This window comes from Mauremys reevesii, linkage group 18 (assembly GCF_016161935.1).
Source record: "Mauremys reevesii isolate NIE-2019 linkage group 18, ASM1616193v1, whole genome shotgun sequence".
NCBI classification, from domain to species: domain Eukaryota; kingdom Metazoa; phylum Chordata; order Testudines; family Geoemydidae; genus Mauremys; species Mauremys reevesii.
Genome location: NC_052640.1, coordinates 8,070,679 through 8,092,228, shown reverse-complemented (window position 1 = coordinate 8,092,228; position 21,550 = coordinate 8,070,679). Strand labels below are relative to the sequence as shown.

The window sequence follows — 21,550 nt, the reverse complement described above, 5'->3', positions numbered from 1 at the left end:
GTTTGTCTTGCTCTTGCCTGCTCTCAGTGCACTGTTAACATCAGTGCTCTTCAGGGCAGGGCTCTTAAAAGGGTTCTACTCTGACTTGGGGTGAGGGAGTTTGTGTCACCTGGGATTGGGGTCTACCCACACCCCAAGTGGTAAAAGGAAAAACCAGTAAGGAATGAGTCAGCTCATGATACAGAGCAAAGAACAGACACTGCGAACCCAAGGTGGGTAACCCTGCTTACACAGCACATTTCAGCTGAGAATTGCCATAGTGTGTTAAAAAGGGCTTTGTATTTGGCCTCACAATTACCCCATTGGGGTAAGTAAATTATTTATAATCTGTAGTTAATAGAGGGGAAGGCAAAGGAACAGAGGTTAAGTGCCTTACTTAAGGTCACACAGCCAGTCAGTAGCAAGACTAGGCAAAGAACCCTGGATTCTGAGTCCCATTCCTGCTTTAACCACTAAATTGCACGTTGACCAGGGTATCTCTAGTGTCTCTGTTGATAGCTCATTAGCCCCAAGCCATCCATTCACTGGCACAGAATTATGTATCTATATTAGATACAATTAAAATTATCTTACTTGATCTGTTAAGAATATCAAACTGCAGGTCTCTGTAGAATGATGATTAGCTGTGAAGCAATTGTAATGAATTTATCACCTCACCATCTTAAACACTTGGCTACATTAGCAGGACAATATACTATTGTTCTCTTTGTTGCTATACTGCCCACAACTGAAGTCCTTAGGTGCTGTATCGTCTCTCCATACTGGTGGTTAATGGGGGGAGAGTTTCCAGTTTTGTGATTCTGATATTATCCTAATGAATTGTTGGTCAAGCTGCAAATTAATTTAATCCCTTGTTAATCTTTAAACGGTATTGATGGAGAGATTTTTGACAACACTTCGAACAGGCTTTACAAGGGAATTCTATCTTTTTTTTCCCCCCTTGTAAAGTGTAATTATTTTAAATCTGAATCACTACAATGGAATGAGAGAGGAAGTTAGAATAGAAAAAACATCTATGGCACAATCCTAACTCAGGTTAAACTCCTGTTAAATTTGCTCTGACTTTGGACTGCAGGATCTAGGAAACTAGAAATGGAGATGCATAATGTTAGTTCAGGCCCCAGTATAGTGGCATGTGTATAAAATCAGAATAGATCTTGCCAATGCAAAATGCCATCTCCCACTCCAGAGAGAGAACTTTTTTCTTCATTAAATAGAAAACCTTTTAGGGAGTGCTAACGAGATTACAGGCCATTCATCCATGGGATCAGTACATAAATATCACCACTGGATATATCATATAGAAGCACAGTAATGGTATTACATACATTTGTTTATAAATATATCAGAAGCATATTCATCACTTTCAGTGTTGTGGTACACCCTGTGAACTGTACAGCCTGTTTTCCCATCATCCATGAATCCAGTATATTGGCTAAATAACCTTTCTTCCTTTATCCAAGGTATTTACCCAACAACGTCTCCCTGGAATCTGTCTAAATGTGACTGACCGTACACATGTATTTTAATACAAAGCTATAGAATAAATGGTGTTGCTGTGAGGGGGAAAAAGAAAAAAAAAAAAGTCTCCCTGAACAACCTGGATGAATCAGACTATGTCTAGTGCCTTTCCCAAATGTTTCTCTCCATTGTCATGATCATTCTCAGTTTATTTTCTTTGTTTTGTTTTCTTTAAACCAGGAATGTCGGAGAGGGAGAGGCAAGTGATGAAGAAGCTGAAGGAAGTGGTAGATAAACAAAGGGATGAGATCAGAGCCAAGGACCGGGAACTGGGACTTAAAAATGAGGATGTGGAGGCAGTAAGTGTTTCTTGCTCTTTTCCCCTCCTTGAAGGAACCACACAGATGTTTATGACAAGTTTTAAATGAATTTAGTGCTTGTGAAGGATGCCAGATTATTATCCCTGAAGAGTCAAGTCCTCTGTGTATCTATAGAAGAGGTAAAAAGACTGTGAGCTCTTCAGGGCAGGCACCAAACCCTCTTCTGTGTCTGGAAAGAACCTAGCCCGTTGTGGGCATGACAGGGGAGCAGATTTTTCATAGGCTCAAAGGGGAACTGGGTGCCCAACTCCTATTGACTTTCAGTGTGAACTGGGCACCTAACTCCTCTAAAGCCTTTAGAAAATCTCCACTTAGGCAATGCAAACTTTTCCACACAGCTCACATAGCCCAACTTCGCCCTTGGAGGCATCAGCTCTGGACAGGAGAGGGCTGCATGGTCCATTAAGCTTTGCTTTTCTCTGTTGAGCCTGTCAACAAGAAAGCCCTATTGGGTGCTATTTGTGATGCAGACAGGGAGTGAAACCACTACGTCATTTCACATACACTACCAGAAAGTCATGAAGGAGAGGATGGACGGGCTTGTGCTCAGGCTCTGGACTGGACTTGGGAGACCTGTGTTCAGTTCCTGACTCTGCCACAAACTGTGACCTTGAGTAAGTCACAGAATGTCTCTTTGCCGCAGTTCCCCATCCCATCCTATGGCTGTCCTGTCTATTGAGATGGTAAGCGCTGCAGGGCAGGGACTGTCTCGAACTACGTGTACATATAGCACCTGGCACAGTGTGGCTCTGATGTTGGTTGGGGTCCTCTAAGCACTACCACCGTACAAGTAATTAGGTGAAAGCTTGTGCTGTCGTACAGGTGTAACTCATAAAGTGTAAAAAAGCCAAAAATGGCTCAGAACTTAAAAGCTGGACAGTGAGAGACTGTGAAACCCAGTAATGACTGAAACTGGTGATATTCTAAACAAAACAAGCTCTCATGCTAACACCATGCTTGTAGCTATTTCCATCACTTCACACTGACCCAACAGGCTTCAGAGTGACAATCCTGGCATCTTTGGACATAGATTGATGATAATCAGACTGTAATAACCTTGACGGCTTCCAACCTAGGTCAAAGCTTGATCCAATATCCCGTGAGACATCCAGTCCCTGAACCTTGCTACATTTTTCTTTGGAATCTATTTCAGCAAAGCATTTGAAAAGCTGGATATGACTGGAGGATAATGTTCTGTGCTGCAGGAAAAAAAAATCTCCGTTTACTCTGAAAGCCAATTGTGGAGTCTGCAACTGTAGCAGATTAATTAAATGGTTAAAAATGAACATGAAATAGAGGAGATGTTTCAAGATAAATACAACAGGAACATATTGCTAGTTCTTTAATGTAATACTTGTGATTTAATTTACCCTGGTTTAATGGAGGCATACTTACTGTGTCACTTTATGGCAGCTGCAACAACAACAGAACAGGCTAATGAAAATTAATCATGACCTTCGGCACAGAATCACAGTAGTTGAGGCTCAAGGGAAAGCGCTGATTGAGCAGAAGGTGGAATTGGAAGCATATCTGCAAACCAAGGAACAGGAGATGGGCACTTTGAGGGCAGAGCTTGGGAAGCTGAGAGAGAAGCTACAGGGGGAGCACAGCGAAAATGGAGAAGAAATAAAGGTAAGAGGCACTTGATTCTCCCTGGGCAAGTGACTCCCATCGTCCTGTGGGACAACTGCACATCCAGGGTATATTGTGCCATTGGCTTTGAAGTGTAGATCCCCTCTGATTTCAGTGGGAATTCTGATCAGATGGCCTGATACAGCTGTGAGACTGGACCCTGGGATAAGTAGCGATTTGTACTTAGTGACCAAAACGTTCTCCAGAACTTACAGGCTTCAGTTTGAACAGCAGTGCAGAATCTCTCAAAACTAGTACTGCCTTCCAAATGTGATGAACCTCCAACTGTTCATGTCCCTCCCAAAACACCCAGCCCACTGGCAATAATCACTGCATGTTTCAGCAGAGTTACATTAATAAAGGTGGACGTTCAGCTAGAAAGAACCAAAGGTCCACCCATCCATTCCCATAGATAATTATAAAGTCGTGATGTAATGCTGTTGTAAGCGATAGTATCTTTGGACTGTTATTGTAGTGAGAGGCAGGGTGGTCTAGTGGCTGTACCATGGGATGGCAGCCAGGAATTCCTCAAGTCTCATTAATGGTCTGGCTGCATAGTTTTGATCAAGTCACTTTTGCTACGTCTACACTGCAGGTGAAGGTGTGACTGTAGCAGGGGTAGGCATACCTGAGCTAGCTTTAATCTAGTTGGCACAGGTAATAGTAGTGAAGATGGGTGGCATGGGCTGGCAACCTGACTGTGTCTAAGTTCCGTGGTGGGCTTGTACTCAGGTGGCTAGCCCATGCTGCCACATCTCTCTTACTATTATCTGTGCTAGCTGGATCAAAACTAGCACCCTTAACTCTTGGCCTCTGTCTTGCTATATATAAAGTGGGGAGGGGGTGATAATACTTACCCAGATTTAGTAAGGCACTTGAAGAACCGGGGAGACCCTATAAAGTTTTATTATTCATTCTTTGCAGTGTAAACGCTTGATATGCATTTGAGGCATCCAGGCCATGGCAGGGCCTGTGTTAGGATGTCTTATTTCCACTTAACACAACAAGTAGTAATACCATGTGTTTGTAACTTCATAGGGTAGCCAGCTGGGGAATACTGCAGCCCACAGGTAGCCAGTCCTATCTTTCTATAGCTGTGGCAGCTGGTCATTCAAATACACTGTGTTGATGGCACTCTTCAGTGATGGAATAGTTCTATATTGAATAAGAAAATCTCATCTATGCATTTAGCAACCTGTCGTGCTGCTGTCATATGCATCACAGGAAGTGTGACTTTCTGATTGCATGACAGATCACAGAATCCTCCAGATACAGTGACAAATAGTTGATTTGTGAGAGCAGTATTAAATACACCTCGGGCAAACCAAAATATCTCTAGTGTCAGCTGTTGGTTTAGATTCAAGGCAGCCAGTATTTTGGTTGTGCTGTTTTTAGTCTGTGTTGATGTGGTGGTGTTTTTTTTTCCTCATCCTAAAATATTTAGTATTCCAAAATGCAATGGCTGACGAGAGGTTTTAATCTTCACCCCATCTGTAAATTCTAATGGGTCCCACAGGCGATACTGTTGGTCGGTGAAATGTTTATGGCATTGGAGCAGTAGCAGTCCTCATGTTCTGCAGTAGATGAGGTCTCTTCATTTTACAGATACACTGCTGTTCAGTGGAATTCAGCCTGCTAGAACGTTAAATCCCATTTCTCCCCCCACTTGCAGGACAGGTGGAAATTTTAGTGCTGCAGAACTTGTACGTGTCCCTGAAAGTATCAGTGGAGGAGAAGCTGGCTACTGACATTGAGGCTTGAAACCTATGCTTAGTCTCACTGAAGTGAAATGGGAATTTCTATTGGCCTCATTAGGAACAGGACATCTAAGACCAGGTCCGGCTCTAACTTTTTTGCCGCCCCAAGCAAAATAAAAAGAGCGCTGCCCTGCCATAACACCCCCCTCCTCCCCGAGTGCTGCGCCACCCGGTGGAAACAAAAACAAACAAACAAAAACCCTCCAGCGCTGCCTGCTGAACCAAAAAAAAAAAAAAAAACCTGAAACCTGAGCACCGCCCCGCCCAAAGGTGCCGCCCCAAGAACATGTTTGGTCGGCTGATCCCTGGAGCCGGCCCTGTGTAAGACATAGGGTTTATACTGGTGTCCTTGGCTTAAAATTTCTTTTCCTCATCCACTTCACTTTTGTACAGTGTGTCAGAAGGCATCTTCCCTCCACCCCACGTCAGAGCTACTGTGTGACTGTCACGCACATCGGAGGGAAAGGTGCTATGGGGATGTAAATGATGGTCTGACTTTCTTTTCTGGTCCCCGGCTTTTGCTTTGTTTTATTGAGGGTTAGAGACTTCAGTTTCTTTGTGGCTTAGGCTTTTCTCTAATAGTTTTGTGTCTCTGAATCCTCCCAAATTTTGTGGGAGGTGTTGTTATGATCTGGGGTTTTGGGTTTGCCCCATATCTAGTTCGTACAGATGACAGCTCTGTATAAAGCAGCATCAATTATCGCTGCCCAGGCTTCCCCAATCCACTTTCATAGGCCTGCAAGTTACTGTACTAAAAATCTGCAGTAAAATCTGTGCGAGTTTAAAAATCTCCTGTATGTTACAGCGTTTGTGGCAAGTAAGCAGAAGTGTTTATATATAGTTATGGTTGAGTTCCAGTTTCCATTCTAAAGCTTCCCCCTGCTCCACTCCCCATGTTTTTAAAACAATTCCTCTTTTTTGGGAAGAAACTTTCCATTGCTCTGGCTTTTTCTGAGTATGTGTATGGGGGAGGGTGGAAGGAATATACTGTACTTTGAGCCTAACTTTCCTTTTACTACTTATACTGGTATAAACCATGACTTCAGTGGAGTTACCAGTCTTTCTCACAGTAAATTTAACAATTTGTAAGCGGTTTGGGCTGTCTCTATACAGCACCTAGCAGAGTAGGGTCCCAATCTCAGTTGTGGGCTCTGTGCTACCGTAATTTAACTAGCACAGCACTTTCCAGTAAGCCAGGTAAATTACTGGCATAGAGATCTCTCCAAACTGAAAAGTACTACCTGCCTGCATTTTATATACCTGATACCTTAACGCTTCTGTTCGGGTCTGTTGTTGTTCCCTGGGTCACTTCCAGCTTACACTGTGTGGTGTTTGGCAACATCTCAGCAGATAACTGGCACATGCCCTCTGAAATGGAATAGCACGCAGCTTTCAGGTACTAAGCTGGAGAAATAGGCTGCCCTGCAGCAAAATGTGTATAAACATATCGGAGCACTTGATGTACTTGACCCTTTGCACTCTTGGAGAGGTTACAGGTCTTGGGGAAACTCACCTGCAACTTGTGAATACATCTGTGACTGAAAGTTAGGGGCTGAACCATGTGTCTCGAACTCACAAATAGAAATGGTCACTTCTGACAGACATACAAGTTAACCCCTGGGAGACCACAAATATAGAATAAAGGGGGGGGGTGCGCGTGCATGTGCAACACTCACTCACTCACTCACTATATGGAGAGGATCTCCGTGGGATAAATATATCCTGCATCTTTGACTGCATCATCTGCACTATGTCCACTAATCCAGCCCTCCTGGAACTATGAGGGCAGGATAATTTAGTGGTTAAACCCAGGGTTGTGAGTTCAATCCTTGAGGGGGCCATTTAGGGATCTGGGGCAAAAATCTGTCTGGGGATTGGTCCTGCTTTGATTTGAGCAGGGGGTTGGACTAGATGACCTCCTGAGGTCCCTTCCAACCCTGATATTCTATGATTTCCTACACTCTAAACCTCTAAGCAGCTTGCATCAGCTGCCATTTACAAATAACAGCTTGTCAAGACAATAATTTCCACCTTCGTTTTACTGCACCAAATTGGACTCTTTAAATATTCCCTCATCAGAGACTCAGGCCAGTCCTGTGCTGAGCATAATACCAGTGGCAAGGGAGATGCCCCTATTTACAATGCTTCTAGCCCTGGCAGGACCTGAGATACTGACATGAAATTGTCACATTATTCTGCACAGAATTGTTTTTGTGGGTCACTCGTAAGAGTTGTTAGTGTAATCTGAGCCCTGTACAGTGGGACTCATGGTCACAAAGCACCTGGACTTACAGGCAGAGGAATACAAAATACAGTCCCAATTTAAAAAAAAAAATCGTGAAGCTCACTATCACTGCTTTTAGGAATGTGTTTTTGTAACATACGTGGCATACAGAAAATAAAGAGAGGGATGGAGTAGGGAGGTATAAATTTTAGCAGTACTCATTTGGGATGACCTGAATAACAACCTAGTGATTTTTGCCACTGGTTAATGGTGTCCTCGTCCATTCATGCTGTTAAAATCTTTGTGTGAAAGACGCATGCACAAGATAGTAAATTGCTAACTGAACAGCACTATCTCTTAGGCAAAATCTTCTTCTTGACACTCATTGGGTGACTATCTTATACCATGAAGCATAATGATCATAACTCATATTAAAAATCCAGATTGACCATGACATAACTGAGACACTCACTGTGACTTTTAAAAATTACCCATATCTGATGATCATTTTATTCCAGTGAATATCCCATTCATTTCACTGACCATTTGGAAGATGCCAGCATTCTAGGGATTAACGAGATTTTTCTGTCCTTTTTGTTGGCACATCATTGCTCTAACAACTGACTATCTTCCCATTCACTAAACTAATTGTGAATGTTCAGAATTAAAGCATGAATGAACAATGCTCAGGGCTGGTTACAAACCCATAAAAGTGAGGAGAGGCTGTGAACCTGCACCACTGATGCTAACTGGAGCAAGACAGAGTCCGTCAAGCAGCTATGGTATTGTTCAGCTGACCTGTCAAGAACAGACCTGGGATAATGCTACCAAACAAGTCTGCAAATATTTGTAGGCATGTTTTAAATGAACTTACATTGGCCCTATTCATGCATTAGCTTCCTATTAACGTTTGTGCAGTGGAGTGTTACTAGCACAGATGCTCATGGAAAGTAAATTTGAGTTTGTGATAAAATATTTGCAGAAATATGCAAAGCACCAAACTACAAAGTAACCTGGTGAGATTGTCTGTGTCCCCCATTGCTCTAGTGAGAAGAGAGTAATTCTGAATCAAGGTGCCCTGATGTGCACAGAGGAAATAAGCAACAAGGACGTGCAGTGGGGATGAAGGATCAAGCAGCACCATCCATCTCATTAGAGCAAATGTACTTTCATCTTGTCTCCTTAATGGTGTCCTGATGGAACTTTGCCATATAGCGAAGTTCTCTATCTGCTGTAGGGTAGAGATGGGCCTGGGCGGGGAGGTGTGCACATGACCACTTTTGTTTGAAGTAGTCCATGGTCTGAAGCAATTTGAGGACCAATGTTCTAAAGAATTTTCCTATTGAGTGTTTAACGCCAGCTAAAATATTGGCTTCTCCTCTAAGGTGGTAAAGACATGTCCTGTCACAAGCATGGTATAAATGCCTTAGCAGAAGATTGCAGCCAGAGAGTGGGAAAATGAAAGCAGCAGAGAAGTAGGTAGGAAAATAAGTGAGAAAACAGAGGTGAACAGGGGCATGTGAGGATGCTTGGGTTCCCCCCGCCCGAAAAGCGACAGTGACTGTCAGTGTTTTACTAATGAATTGAATGAGCTTGGTACTAATAGTTTAAGGGATGATTTCATTGTTGTTAATTCAGCTGGGAGACCCAGCTTTGTAAACAGGCCTAGGCCGTGAGCCAGCAAGCATGAAAGTGTCTTCAGTCTCTGGAGAGAGAGGATGCTTTCTTCTCGTTGCTGTAACTCATCAGTTTCATGGCAGTGGCATCTCTTCTAATTACAGCCGTTCCCATTCTTTCTGCCAGGGCGAAGGTTAGGCAGTAATTGCAGTGGCAAGCAGAAAGCTGGAATAACTACCTTTTCTGGAACTAGCACCGGTTGTTGGCTTGAGCTGAGTAAACTTAGCTGCATTGGCTACATGTGTGTCAGTCTCCGCTGACTTAGATGAGACCTGGACAAGATGGCTTATCTGGGGAAGGGGATGGGAAGTAAACAGAACTGAAATGGTCTTTGAAATGATGCATGTGACCAAGATGGGAGTAATTGTATGGAAAAGCATTTACTTTATGATTTCCTCTGAACATTTTGTGTTCCATAATATCCATCTTATGACATTAGGTTGTGATAAGAAAAAAACCTAATTGAATAGTAAGGATCTGACAAACAGAGACCAGCTGTCATTCAAGCTGCTATTCCATCCTTGCAGGACATTGGATAGAATATTCTGCAGCAACAGTTTGAACTTCTACAAACATCCATTAACTAACCCTCCCCACAGCCCTGGGAGGAGGGTCAAGGTTATTTTGCTGATGGGTGAGTGGAGGCCCATATTTTCAAAAGTGGCTTGTGTTTGGATGCCCCAGTACTTGGGTCCCCAAATTTAGCTGCTTAGAGCCTTTTCCTGTGAAGTGCTGAGCACCCACCATTCCCAAGTGAAGCTTGAGACCTCGAGACTGGTAAAGAATCAGGCCCTTGGTGCCTAAGATCAGGTACCCCAAACTAGAGGCAACTATTGGAAAAGTCACCTTGTGCGTCTTACACAGTGAGTTAGAGCAAGAGGTGGGAATGAAATCCAGGAGTCCTGACTTCCTGTTCCCTGCTCCAACCACTAGACCCCATTCCCGCCCAATGGAGAGAATGTTCTTTCAATCAATATAACAATGACAGTGCGGAGACTTTAACCCTGATTCTGCAAACAGGTACACACATGCTGAACTTTAAATACGTGAGAAATCCCGTTGAACTCTATAGCACTACTCAGATGCATAAAGTTAAGTATTTACAGGAATGGTGTGTGGGGGGTGTCCCTAGGTTGCATATTCCCTGGAGTGCTAGAAAATGGCATTCTCAATAATAGGAGCATGTAGATCATGCTCTTAACGTGTAGAATATCTGCTTTCAGCGGTATATACCTGCTGTTGACGTCTCCCTCACTCTAATCAATCTCACTCTGTAGTGCTTTACAGAGGAAAAATTGCTACCACCTTGTTTTAAATGTGGTATAAATAGCTAGGTTTCATAACTAGAGGGTGGGCTCTAGAAGCCAGTAGTTTTCCTGAATTGTTATAAAAATGGCCTTTTCCCTTTTTAATCAAATGAGTTTAATACCAATTAAACCCACGGGTAGTTTCCTGGGAACTAGAGCTGGTTGGAAAATTAATATATAAAACTTTCTGCAAAAAAAGTTAGAGAAGCTTTCCCTGGGAAATGAGATCTTGATCGGCCTTTTTTCCATTCAGAGTGTTGAAAGGAACATATCTATTTAGGTGGTTATACTTTGAATATAAAATACCTAGTTAGGAGCCGCCATGCCACTGGAACACCAACAGACTCCTGACTCCAGTGACACAGCCAGGAAACTCTTGGACTCTCTTGGTACCTCTTTAAAATCCAGTTTGGGAAGTGAGCAGCTTACTTTCTTCCCTGCTTATCTTCATCAGGTCCAAATATGTAAATCATCTGTCTCTCTCAGCCCATTCAGTGACACTGCTTCTATGTGCTGGCACCCCATCAGCTCTTGCAACAAGTATTGAGTTTCAAATGTACTTTGCTGCACGCACCGTTCCAACATTTATTTACAGCCGGAAGTTTCCCAGACCTCGTAGTGTTCTCAGTTGTGTTGCAGAAAATCCTGATTCCAAGCACACACTTCCAACACGCATGTATTTTCTCTGTATTGCTTACTCTGCTTTATATGGCCACCTGATGTCACTGACTACAGCAGCAGTATCGTGTATGGCGGTGTTTCTCAAACTGGGGTCACTGCTTGTGTAGGGAAAGCCCCTGGCGGGCCGGGCCGATTTGTTTACCTGCCCCATCCGCAGGTCTGGCCGATCGCGGCTCCCACTGGCTGCGGTTCGCTGCTCCAGGATCGGCCAGACCTGCGGATGGGGCAGGTAAACAAACCGGCCCGGCCCGCCAGGGGCTTTCCCTACACAAGCGGCGACCCCAGTTTGAGAAACACTGATGTATGGTGACTTTCTTCTCCTTCTCTGTGCTGCAGTCCCTTGGGCCATATCCCTGCAAACAGAGCCACGCAGGATCTCATTGACTTTGGTAGGACTCCACATAAGTGTGAGAAACCATCTGCGTAGATCAGGGTCCAAGTTCTGCAGAAATTAGGATGCAAGAGACCGAACATCTACAGGCTCCAGGACCAAAACTGGAGAAATCTCCCAACTTTGAGTGAATCTTACATAGAACTATTATATAGAAGAAGGATGGGAGTAACTGGTCTATTTAAAAAAATAAAAAAGCCAACCCTACCATTACCCACAGGGAATATGGGGTGCTCTGCACACATCTGTATATCTCCTCTTTGCAGCTGTTCAGGTTCACTGGTGTTGACATCAAAGAGATGTCAATTGAGCAAGGGCATTAATGTAATAGGTTATTATATATTCAGGGAAACTTGCAACCTCTTCTAAAGAAGCGTCTTTTTATGATTGGAAAATACACTAAACAAGCCACACAGCAAGGGTCATTTATTTTAAAATATTTGATTAACTATCTTTAAGAAACTGTGGAAAGCAGGCCCTTGTCAAAACACAGGCCCTACATTTTGAAAAATGACTAGTGTTTGGGTTTTTTTGGGGGGGGGGGTTGATTCTCTGAACACCTAGACCCTCAAAATCAGGCCCCTTTAAGGTGTCTCAGGTTGGATACCCAAAAACATTGTTACCCCAAATCACTAGTCACTTCTGAAAATACAGGCCTCTGGCTAGATAAAATAGAAAACAAACTTTCCCTGGGCTGGATTTACGGCCTCCTTGCTGTTGGCACCCACTCATGACTCCTCCCATCTGAGGAGGTGACATAAAGAGGGCTCACCCCATCTTTGAGGCCTAAAAAACCCAAAGCTACCCCAGCGTTGTTAGCCTCCAGGAGTTTCCAGCACAGTAAGGAATGCTGCGATCCCCTACCATTGAATTATTCTTGCTGGGGATCTTATTAAACCCGAGCAATGAAGCAAAAGTAGTTGGCTTTCCGTAGCACTCCTCTAATATTGTTGATGGCTCTTATAATATTAAGAATCGTGATGGATGATTCAATTGCATCTCTAAGGAAAAGTTAAGCCTTTATTGAGTGCACAATGAATTAATTAAAGCTTGTATTTCATCTTCCAGACAGAACCTAACAATGATGACTATCTCTCTGAATCGGAGAAGATGGCTCTGGATTTAAAAGATCCAAACCGTCCAAGATTTACTCTACAGGAGCTACGGGATGTCTTACACGAGCGGAATGAACTGAAGTCTCGAGTGTTTTTGTTGCAGGAGGAGCTTTTATATTATAAGAGGTGTGTTGGCTCCCACTGTTGGTATTGCTACCTCTGCCTTCTCCATTGTGGTACTCTTGGAGAGGCACAGAATAGAGAGAAACCAGAGGCTGGATCTAAAAACTGAGTGTGTCTGCTTAAGTAGTCTCTAAGAAATGGCAGCGGATTCTTGGCTTCCCTAAAACAAAGTAAAGATGGCTCCAAAATCTGGTTCATATTTGAAATTTCACCAAGTTTTGGGAGGAGTTTGGTTTAATTTTAAATGTTCCCCAAAACCTGTGACCTCTCAATAGCGGACATTTCAAACAAATGAATACTTTTAAAAGGAAGAGAAATTGTTAGTGCCTGTTTTTAAATTTTTTTTAAATCAGAAAATGGCCTTTCACAAAGATGGAAATATTTGCACTTTTTTTTCCCCATTTTCTTTCCCCCTTTCCTCCCTTTCTTTTTTAGTGGCAAAATAGAGGGAGAGAATCTGGGGAAGGGAATTGAAAACCGCAACAACCAAAAATCTTAGTTTAATTTTTTTTCAAATGAGTGACAAATCATTCCTTTCCATACCTGTGGAACAAAATCTGACTTGAAATTACAACAAAAAACAACCACCCACCCTGCACACCCTAACTCTTTCAATCAGCTTTTAAAAAAAAATTGCAAATTTCATGTAGGGACAGATAATTTACTATTTACCCATTTAACATTCTCAGCAAAGCTATATAGGGTCTATATGTCCCTGGGACAGGATGCACCTCTAGGTCACTGGCAAAAATCTATTCCTCAGCATGTGGCTGGTGCCAAAAACGTATTGCCATCTGATACCTGTTCTGTGGCCCAAGGGCAGCAAGGTCGTGGTCACAGTTCAGTACCCAGTGAAGTGCCAAAATCCTAAAACTATCATGACCATTGCCATTAGCATGCCAGTGATTTCCAGTCTCCTCATAGAGGCCAAGGATTGAATGGGCCCTGAACACAGGAGAACTTGGCCTCCTCTACAGGAGCTCTGTTCAGACCGTCGTTTGAGGGGTATCAGTAGGGGGAAGACAGTCTTGCTGCTCCCCATGCTGCACCGGTTCTTTGACTAAACCGGGGACTCCTGAGCTGTCAATCCAGCACTTGCACAACAACTTTTTTTTTCTTTTTTTTTTAAATCATATGGTCAGTTTTTCTCTCCTAAACAGTGGGATCCATTAAACTCAGCCTGTCACTCTCCCAAGGATTGATGTACGCTGCACAGCAGTATTCTGTCCTCTTCTGAGGTTAAGAAACTATTGCAGGTACTTGGGTTACCTGAATGTTGATTTTTTTTAACATACGCAGTGTTGTAGCCATGTCAGATCCCAGAATAGTAGAGAGACAAGGTGGGTGAGCTAATATCTTTTACTGTTCCAGTTTCTGTTGATGAGCGAGAGAAGCTTTCATGCTTACACAGAAGTCTGACATTTTTAATGGCACTCACTGCGTATGATAAATCCTCCTCATGTGACAGTGATAGAACTCCTCTTCTAACACTGGTGACTTGAAGTTGAAAAAGTATTGTAAATTAAAGGAAACTAAGGGCCTTATCCGCTGCTGACGAAAAGATTGCCACTGACTTTAATGGGTTTGAATCAGCCCCTCAATTCCTTTTAGTTTACAAAGCTTGTTCAGATTCATGAAACTCAGGGTGTGATCCAAATCCACCGAAGTCAGAGGGAATCTTTTCATCTGTTGTGGATCAGGCTCTTAGTTTTTTAATTTACAAAACTCCTTCAAATTTTATTTTAAATTTCTCCAGAATAATGAAAGAACTAGAATTTAACTGTATTTTTCCCTCTTCTTAAAGTGAGGAAACAGAAGAAGAAACTAGATCCCCTCAACCTACACCCATAATTAATTCAAAAACCTCAACTCAGCCAGAATCTGGAATCAAACGACTGTAAGTAGCATTCTCTTCCAAAAATCTTGAACTGGGCATGTTTCTTGGGGGGGGTGTAATTGGGTTGGTTTTAATTCTGGTTGTCGTCCCCCCCCAACCCCATTAATCTTCATTTGGTGCTATCACATGCACATGTTTTGGAAATAATCCTATAATAAACAGTATTATAAAAACACAATTTATAGGTTTTATGAAACAAAACAGAACATAGTGTTGATTTAATTCTCAGTGACTTCCTATCTCTGACAGGCTCCCTTGACACACACAATAAGGAGAAGAATAAGTGTTCTGTGCACTTGCATTTATGGTTACAGATAAACTGAGCCCCTATGGTGTGTTAAATTCTAATATTCCCTTCTTGAGTACTGCTCATAATACTCTGAGTAGAGTAGCATATGTTGCTATGAATTATAACAGCATATGAGCTAACAAGCTGTTAGTCACAAACTCCGGCTCTTATTTGGAACCATCTTGTCAGCCTATTCAGGCTCTGAGGATGTTTGTGTCTGCATACGAAAGTGAACTGCTGTTCTCTCACCATGGGCAGTGGTCCTATTTCAAGCCTGATTCTGCATTCCTTGGCCACCCCAAATTGCAGCTGAGACCAATGTAAGATCAGGGTGCATTAGGTGAAAAAGTGCCAATTTTACATTCCTATGTGCTTGCTTACATTTAGAGAGTAAACTCCTTGGGGCAGAGACAGCAGACTCAGCAACGGGAACATGTCAGCAAGCTGCCTCCTCTAGGTCTCCCACCTGAGAGCTGTAGAATGTGTTCAAGAAACGAAAGCTCAAGCACATAACAGCTGGGTCTGGAGTTCAGTCTCCTTCCCTTCCCACTACTAAGTAGCCATGTTTACAGATTCCTACATCCTGAGAATCTGATTGAGCCTTCGGGCTCAAGCCTTGCCATTTCCCTGTACACACCTAGCTGTATGCAGAACACTTGCATTAGGGCTAAGCACAGAGTTAACTCTGTGCTTACTCTGTACCCTGTCAGAGGGGGCTTGTTTCTATTGTTTTTCTGACCTGTAAAGCTCTGTGCCCTCTATAGTGGGGTGTAAGTAATAATACTGTGCAGAAAGGATTAGAAAACCAAATTATAGAATCACTTCATTTGTCAGTTTATCTACTGTCAACTCACTCCCTCACCTTTTTATTCCAAATATTAGCTTTTGAACCCACTAGGAGGTTTTCATGTTTTGTGAATAGTGTAACTTTTAACAATGCATAAACTATTTGGATATGCCACATTTTTATTTAGTTGCAAAACTCTCCCATCCTGTCCCTATATGCATATAGCCTTCAGCTTCCATATAAAAACAGTGCCTGCACTTAGAATATCAGGGGTGGAAGGGACCTCAGGAGGTCATCTAGTCCAACCCCCTGCTTAAATCAAAGCAGGACCAATCCCCAGACAGATTTTTGCCCCAGATCCCTAAGTGGCCCTCTCAAGGATTGAGCTCACAACCCTGGGTTTAGCAGGCCAATGCTCAAACCACTGAGGTATTGCTCTTCCCCCCCCATGCCTTCCATGGGATGATCCAAATTCCAGTAAAGGTAACTGGAGTGTTTCCATTGATTCCAGTTGGCTTTAGCTCATGCTATTAGTGCATAGGAAAGGGCCAGATTTCAGACTGGTTGCTTCAATGACCCTTTTATTTTGTATTTGAAAATTATACTTTGAGTTTGACAGTTGAATTACTTTCCCTCATGATTATGGTTAGGATGCTCTACTTTTATAACACTTATGAGAAGAGCATGTCATGTTTGGACTAGTGGGTTTATCTTATGTTCATCTCCATCATAAATGCTCTGTTCCTGTATTACTATGTAATCCTTCAGTTTATTTAGTTTGATTCCCCATTTGTGGGGAATGGCCACATAACCGGTATAGTGGTGACTGCAATTTCAAGATTGGGATTATCCTCAGCAAAAGCGGGACAAAATTGTAAACTGACCACATTTTGTTGCAATGCTAACTGGACATTCTTAATTTTGGCGCTCTCTGGTTCCAATATACATAGGCAGCATAGGGAGTCATGGCAGGAGAGCATGGATATTTGGAGTGGCTGTCTCGCTGGGTTCTTCCTCTGATTTTTCTGGAGTGCTCTGGAACATATGTTGGCCAGCTGGCCACTAATCACATGGAAAACTTCTAGACAAATATTCAGATCTTTCTTTTTTTATCATCTTGCCTTTTAATTTATAATTACCCATATCTAATAGTAGTAAAAGTTAAACCTGTTGTTTTGACGTTTCCTTCTTTCAAAAACTCCTTTCACATTTCAATAAATTCCCATGCTGTCATCCTAAGCATAGAGCTCCCCTGCCTATTCTTGCTGGGATATGGAACTGCATACCATATCTGCTATCTGGGGGAACTGGCTTTCTTGTCAACTGGCACTCTCAACACCTTGGTTTTTTTGTTTTCCCCTGCCTCTTGCAGGAGGGAGAGGGGGAGAGAGGAAAAAAAAAAGGGGGGACATATATATAATTTTTTTTTTTAAGTTAACCAAGACAATGGTACTTCAACTTTTTTGCAACCTCCCTAAACAGAACCCATCTGTCTTCATTGTCTCTCTCATGTCTGGAGTACCTGAAACTGTGGCACCAGCAGTCCTCCGTGGCTGGGACACTGTCTGCAATCCCGAGCTAGGGGCACTCCAGGACTTTAGCAGTCCCAACATAGGCCAAGGTTCGGCAGGTGCCGGGGGTCTATGTGATTGCCTGAAATGAAAGGAAACCGAATTGCTGGGAAAGAAAAAGGCCCCCATTTCTGTGTCTTCTCCTGCGGCTGCCACTTTACAGCCCACCCACTCAGGGACCAGAAGGAGAAGTGTAACAGCCCAGGTAACCAGCTGCGTCTTGGTGAGGTGAGAATTAGGGATACAGTTTATCCCTCGAGCTGACAGATCTCTCCTGCTCCAGGCAGTCTTTCAGCACCCATAGACTATAGCCATTTAATTACCTAAATAGTAAATAAATCCCATTATAACCATTTTACAGATGGGGACGTGGAGGTAAAAAGAAGATACGGCCAAATTAATAGACAAAAATACAGCTTACCCCAGTGATACTGCCGGGCTGGGAGATGCAACTGTGGCTGAGGGGAGCCTTGGTCAAGTTACTTAGGATCTGATTCTGCAAGGTGCCAAGTCCCTCCTGTGCTCCAGGTCCCAGTGCCCGTGGAAGTTGTGGACACTTAGAACTGCTCAGCACCTTGTAAGATCAGGCCCCAAGTCACTTGCTTAAGACCATAGAGGGAGACACTGTAACTGCAGTATTCTACTGTAAGCTCTCCAAACCTGCAATAGCACTGGGATAAGATGTAATAGATTAAAAACACTACCTTAGTACTCCTTTGGAACAGAGCTGGGATTAGAACTGACAGCCTTAGCTGCCACTCCTGTTCTCAGCCTGTCTCTCGACAAAGCCTAACTAAGAAAATACAGATTTATTGCCATTCTCTTAAGAAAAGCTGTATGTCTGCCTCTTTAAAACACACCTCTTTCCCTTCAATGTGAATACAGTATTATAAAGCCACCAGGCATATTCTCTACCATCTTGGATTGGCTCATACAATTGGTGAGTCGCTGCATTTGCAAACAGCTAAGGGAAGTTCTGAAATCTACATTTTTCTCCCTGGGGTTACAGCTTGATTTTTAGATTCTCTACAAGTTTAAAGGAGCACAGATCTCCTGAGATCACCTTGATTTACCAGTAAGTTTGTCTCTATTCCTCTATGGCTGCATGTAATCAGAGAACATCTGTTGTCAGCCAAAAGGAGATACTTGCGGAAAAAGCATCAGCACTGGGATTTAAAATGCTGGCTCTATTTTGTTTGTACACTGTACAGAAAGACCCTTTTCTTTAAGAGCACCACGCTTGTTTGTTCAATGTAATGCCTGAAGTAGTCTTACGTCTTGTTCTGATGTCTGAGCTCTATAGATAACTGAGTGGGCCATGATGTGTAAAACTAGAAGTCCAGGCTATGGTGAATAATATCTTTGTTTTGATTCAAGAATAGCAGCTACAGCAGCTGTGTTAGGAAGGCTTCCGAGCTGCATTAGGTCACAAGTGAAATGACTCTGGTGATCTCAACTTTATCCTTAACTGACATTAGTCCATAGCACAAAAATAAATTGGCCACAGTTGCCGGTATCTGCAGAGGAGAATCCTTAGAACAGCAGAGGGTGTTGCAGGTATGGACGAAGATGCTTTGTGTGGGCCAGGTCAGACAGAGCATCTAGCCAAAGTGCTCTCTCATGTTCAGGTTTTTTGAGCGCCAGAGTGTACCTCCAAGTTGCATGAATTGTATGATGTGCTGTAAAAGGGCTGAAACTGTCACAGCAAGTCAGCTAAATAATGTTTCTTCTAGCATAGTTGTAAGGCTTTGAAACCAGTATTATCGCTGCCTGTGGTTGGCATTTCTGCATGTGTATTGATGCAGAACCTCTCAGAAGAGAGACATGGACCCTTTTTTAACCAAGTAGAATGCAATGGGGTTTATTTCAAGTCTTCAAATACTTTTTTTTTTTAAACTTGACAGTATCAGTTTTGTCACTTGCAATACCCTTAAAACTGTAAAATGGATCATTTCTAGCCCTATTTCCTATGCAAATATCCATGGAAAAGCAGTAGCTAGTCTGTTGTATTATAAAGCACTGTTTGTATTTCTGAACATCCACCTTCATTCTTCACTTCATCATTATGTATGTGCCTGTTTTTTACAAACCTGTAACTGGAAAAACAAATGTATTCTCATGCTCTGCATTGCCAGAGATTATAATCCCTTGGTGAAGTTACATGAAGGCTATGTGCTGCATCACAGTAGAAAATTGACCTCTCAGTTATGAATATTTTTAAGATGGAATAAAAACCAGATTTTAATTACTGTACTAATTTATCTAACCCAGAAGTGCCAGTGAGCAGCTGTCTTGAGTGATGCAGATACATTTCTCCCTCTCCCTCTAACTACTCCCATGTGTGATCATTCAGAGTAACCCTATGTATCTTGTTTACCTGTCTTTTATGGAATGTCTCTTTTATTTATTACTCCAGTCTTATCTCTGTGCCTGTACTTTTCTGACCAGGATCTTTACAGCCATAATGCCCATGGTAGCAGCTGGATTGATTCCAGATGATCCCACATTGCAGCCAATAAGAAGACTTGTGTCCCTTGTAGGAATTTTTTTTAAAATGTTTCGTACTGTGGTTTTTTTTGTGGGTTCTTTTTTGGTTTGTTTGGTTTTTTTGCATGACCCTCATGTATTTTAATATAAGCTGCTGGTTGCATTCTCATTGGCTGACTATAGGATCACAGAAACTCAAAAGCTGCCAATCAGAATGATCAATCAGTACATATTCATTTCAGTATTTAAATGCTCAGTCTTGAATATTCTGTTCCATCACTTTTGTCTCACTGTTACCATGCTAAACCAATTTGTCCATTATCCATTAAGAAATTAATTCAATAAGAGCATTTTAACCATTTGTTAATTTTGCTTACTAAACCTGTTTTTGTTTTATATCTATCATGACAAGTGCTTTTTAAAAACTGTAATTTTATTGACCTGTTAAAAATTAATTCTACAGAATATAATGGCCGATATCTGTGCTAACTTAGTGTTTACTTTACTTATAGGCTGTCATTTACATGTCTGAGTACATGTCAACTGTGGATTTTGGTCTCCTATTGTGTGCTCCATACTATCCAGATTATATGTACTTAAAACAAGTTCTACAACTATATTCTTGGCTATCAAAAGAGGGCACTGACTACTGCTAATGCAAGTTCTGATTGAATTTTGATTATTATGGTGGTCATGTGAAGTGACCACTATACCGAAGGCTGCAAAATAGTTTTCATTCTAAATTCCTTCCCTTCCCACACAGAAACTTGTTATCTTTCTAAACATTCAACTTTTGGACTGAGAATTTCCATGCTTTCTTGGCCCAAAATGACACTCTAAGTTCACCAAAATCTCTTCAGCGAGATTTAGAATAAATAGTTTATATATAAAATAGCCATTTTCCTACATCATAATTTGAGCGTAACTCAAATGGCTGAACTTTAACCCTTGACACTTAGCATGTAAATAGAGCTGTCCTCACTGAAGAGTGTACTTTACTAAACTTGAAAAATGTTAGTTATGAACATTTGAAAATGCAGGAACAAATATGCACAGGGGAAAGCCCTAGTTAGCAGTGCAGTTATGCCAGGAGGACTTGGAATCTGGCCTTTAAAAACAAAAAAACAACCAACCAAAAACAGATGCAGCATAATGAATTTACAAGCTCTGGGGTGACGGTGGCAGGGTAGTGCTGACATATACTTTCTTAGAACAAACCGGAAATTAAATGCAAGACACTGCAATGTTAAGGCTGCAGACTTAAAATCAAAAAGTTAGGAAATGCAAACATTCAGGTCCCAGCAGCAACGTTAACTTGCTTGAACGGCACTCATGTAGTAGTAGTTTCTATCCTGTACTTAAAAGTAGCTTAATGTAGTACTCATGTTATTGTTTGTATTGCAGTAGAACCTAAGGACTCCACTCGTAGACCAGGACCCCATTGTGCTAGGTACTATACAAACAGAACAAAAAGTCCTAAAAAAGAGAACCATAAAAGCGGAAGGATATGCAGTGTGGTTAATGCTGAAGATGGTACCTTAACTTTTGCATTTCCCAACAGACATTAATTACATTTTAACATTGCACGAACACCTTTTGCATTTTTTTTTAATATATGGTTCAATATAATAACAAAAAATTATTTTGTTTAAGCTGGTAACGTCTCTGCCATACAAACAAGGAAAACTAAAACTGATTTTTTTTTATTTTTTTTTATGTAGTATCAGCTTTGCATTTAATTGTGGTTCACAGGCTTATTAAAATGGCTTAT

At 42.0% G+C, this 21,550-nt stretch overlaps 1 protein-coding gene across 7 annotated transcripts in view; it reads left to right on the top strand.

Annotated features, from left to right (window-relative positions):
* Positions 1–21,550, top strand: part of RILPL1 (Rab interacting lysosomal protein like 1) — a 33,961-nt gene that overhangs the window by 10,100 nt on the left and 2,311 nt on the right. For 2 of the 7 annotated variants that reach the window (XM_039504827.1, XM_039504832.1), the window contains 4 exons: positions 1,702–1,820; positions 3,255–3,473; positions 12,579–12,751; positions 14,553–14,645. In XM_039504827.1, the coding sequence (XP_039360761.1) occupies positions 1,702–1,820; positions 3,255–3,473; positions 12,579–12,751; positions 14,553–14,645 (604 nt within the window). The other 5 variants (XM_039504830.1, XM_039504829.1, XM_039504831.1 and 2 more) reach the window with 5 other exon arrangements.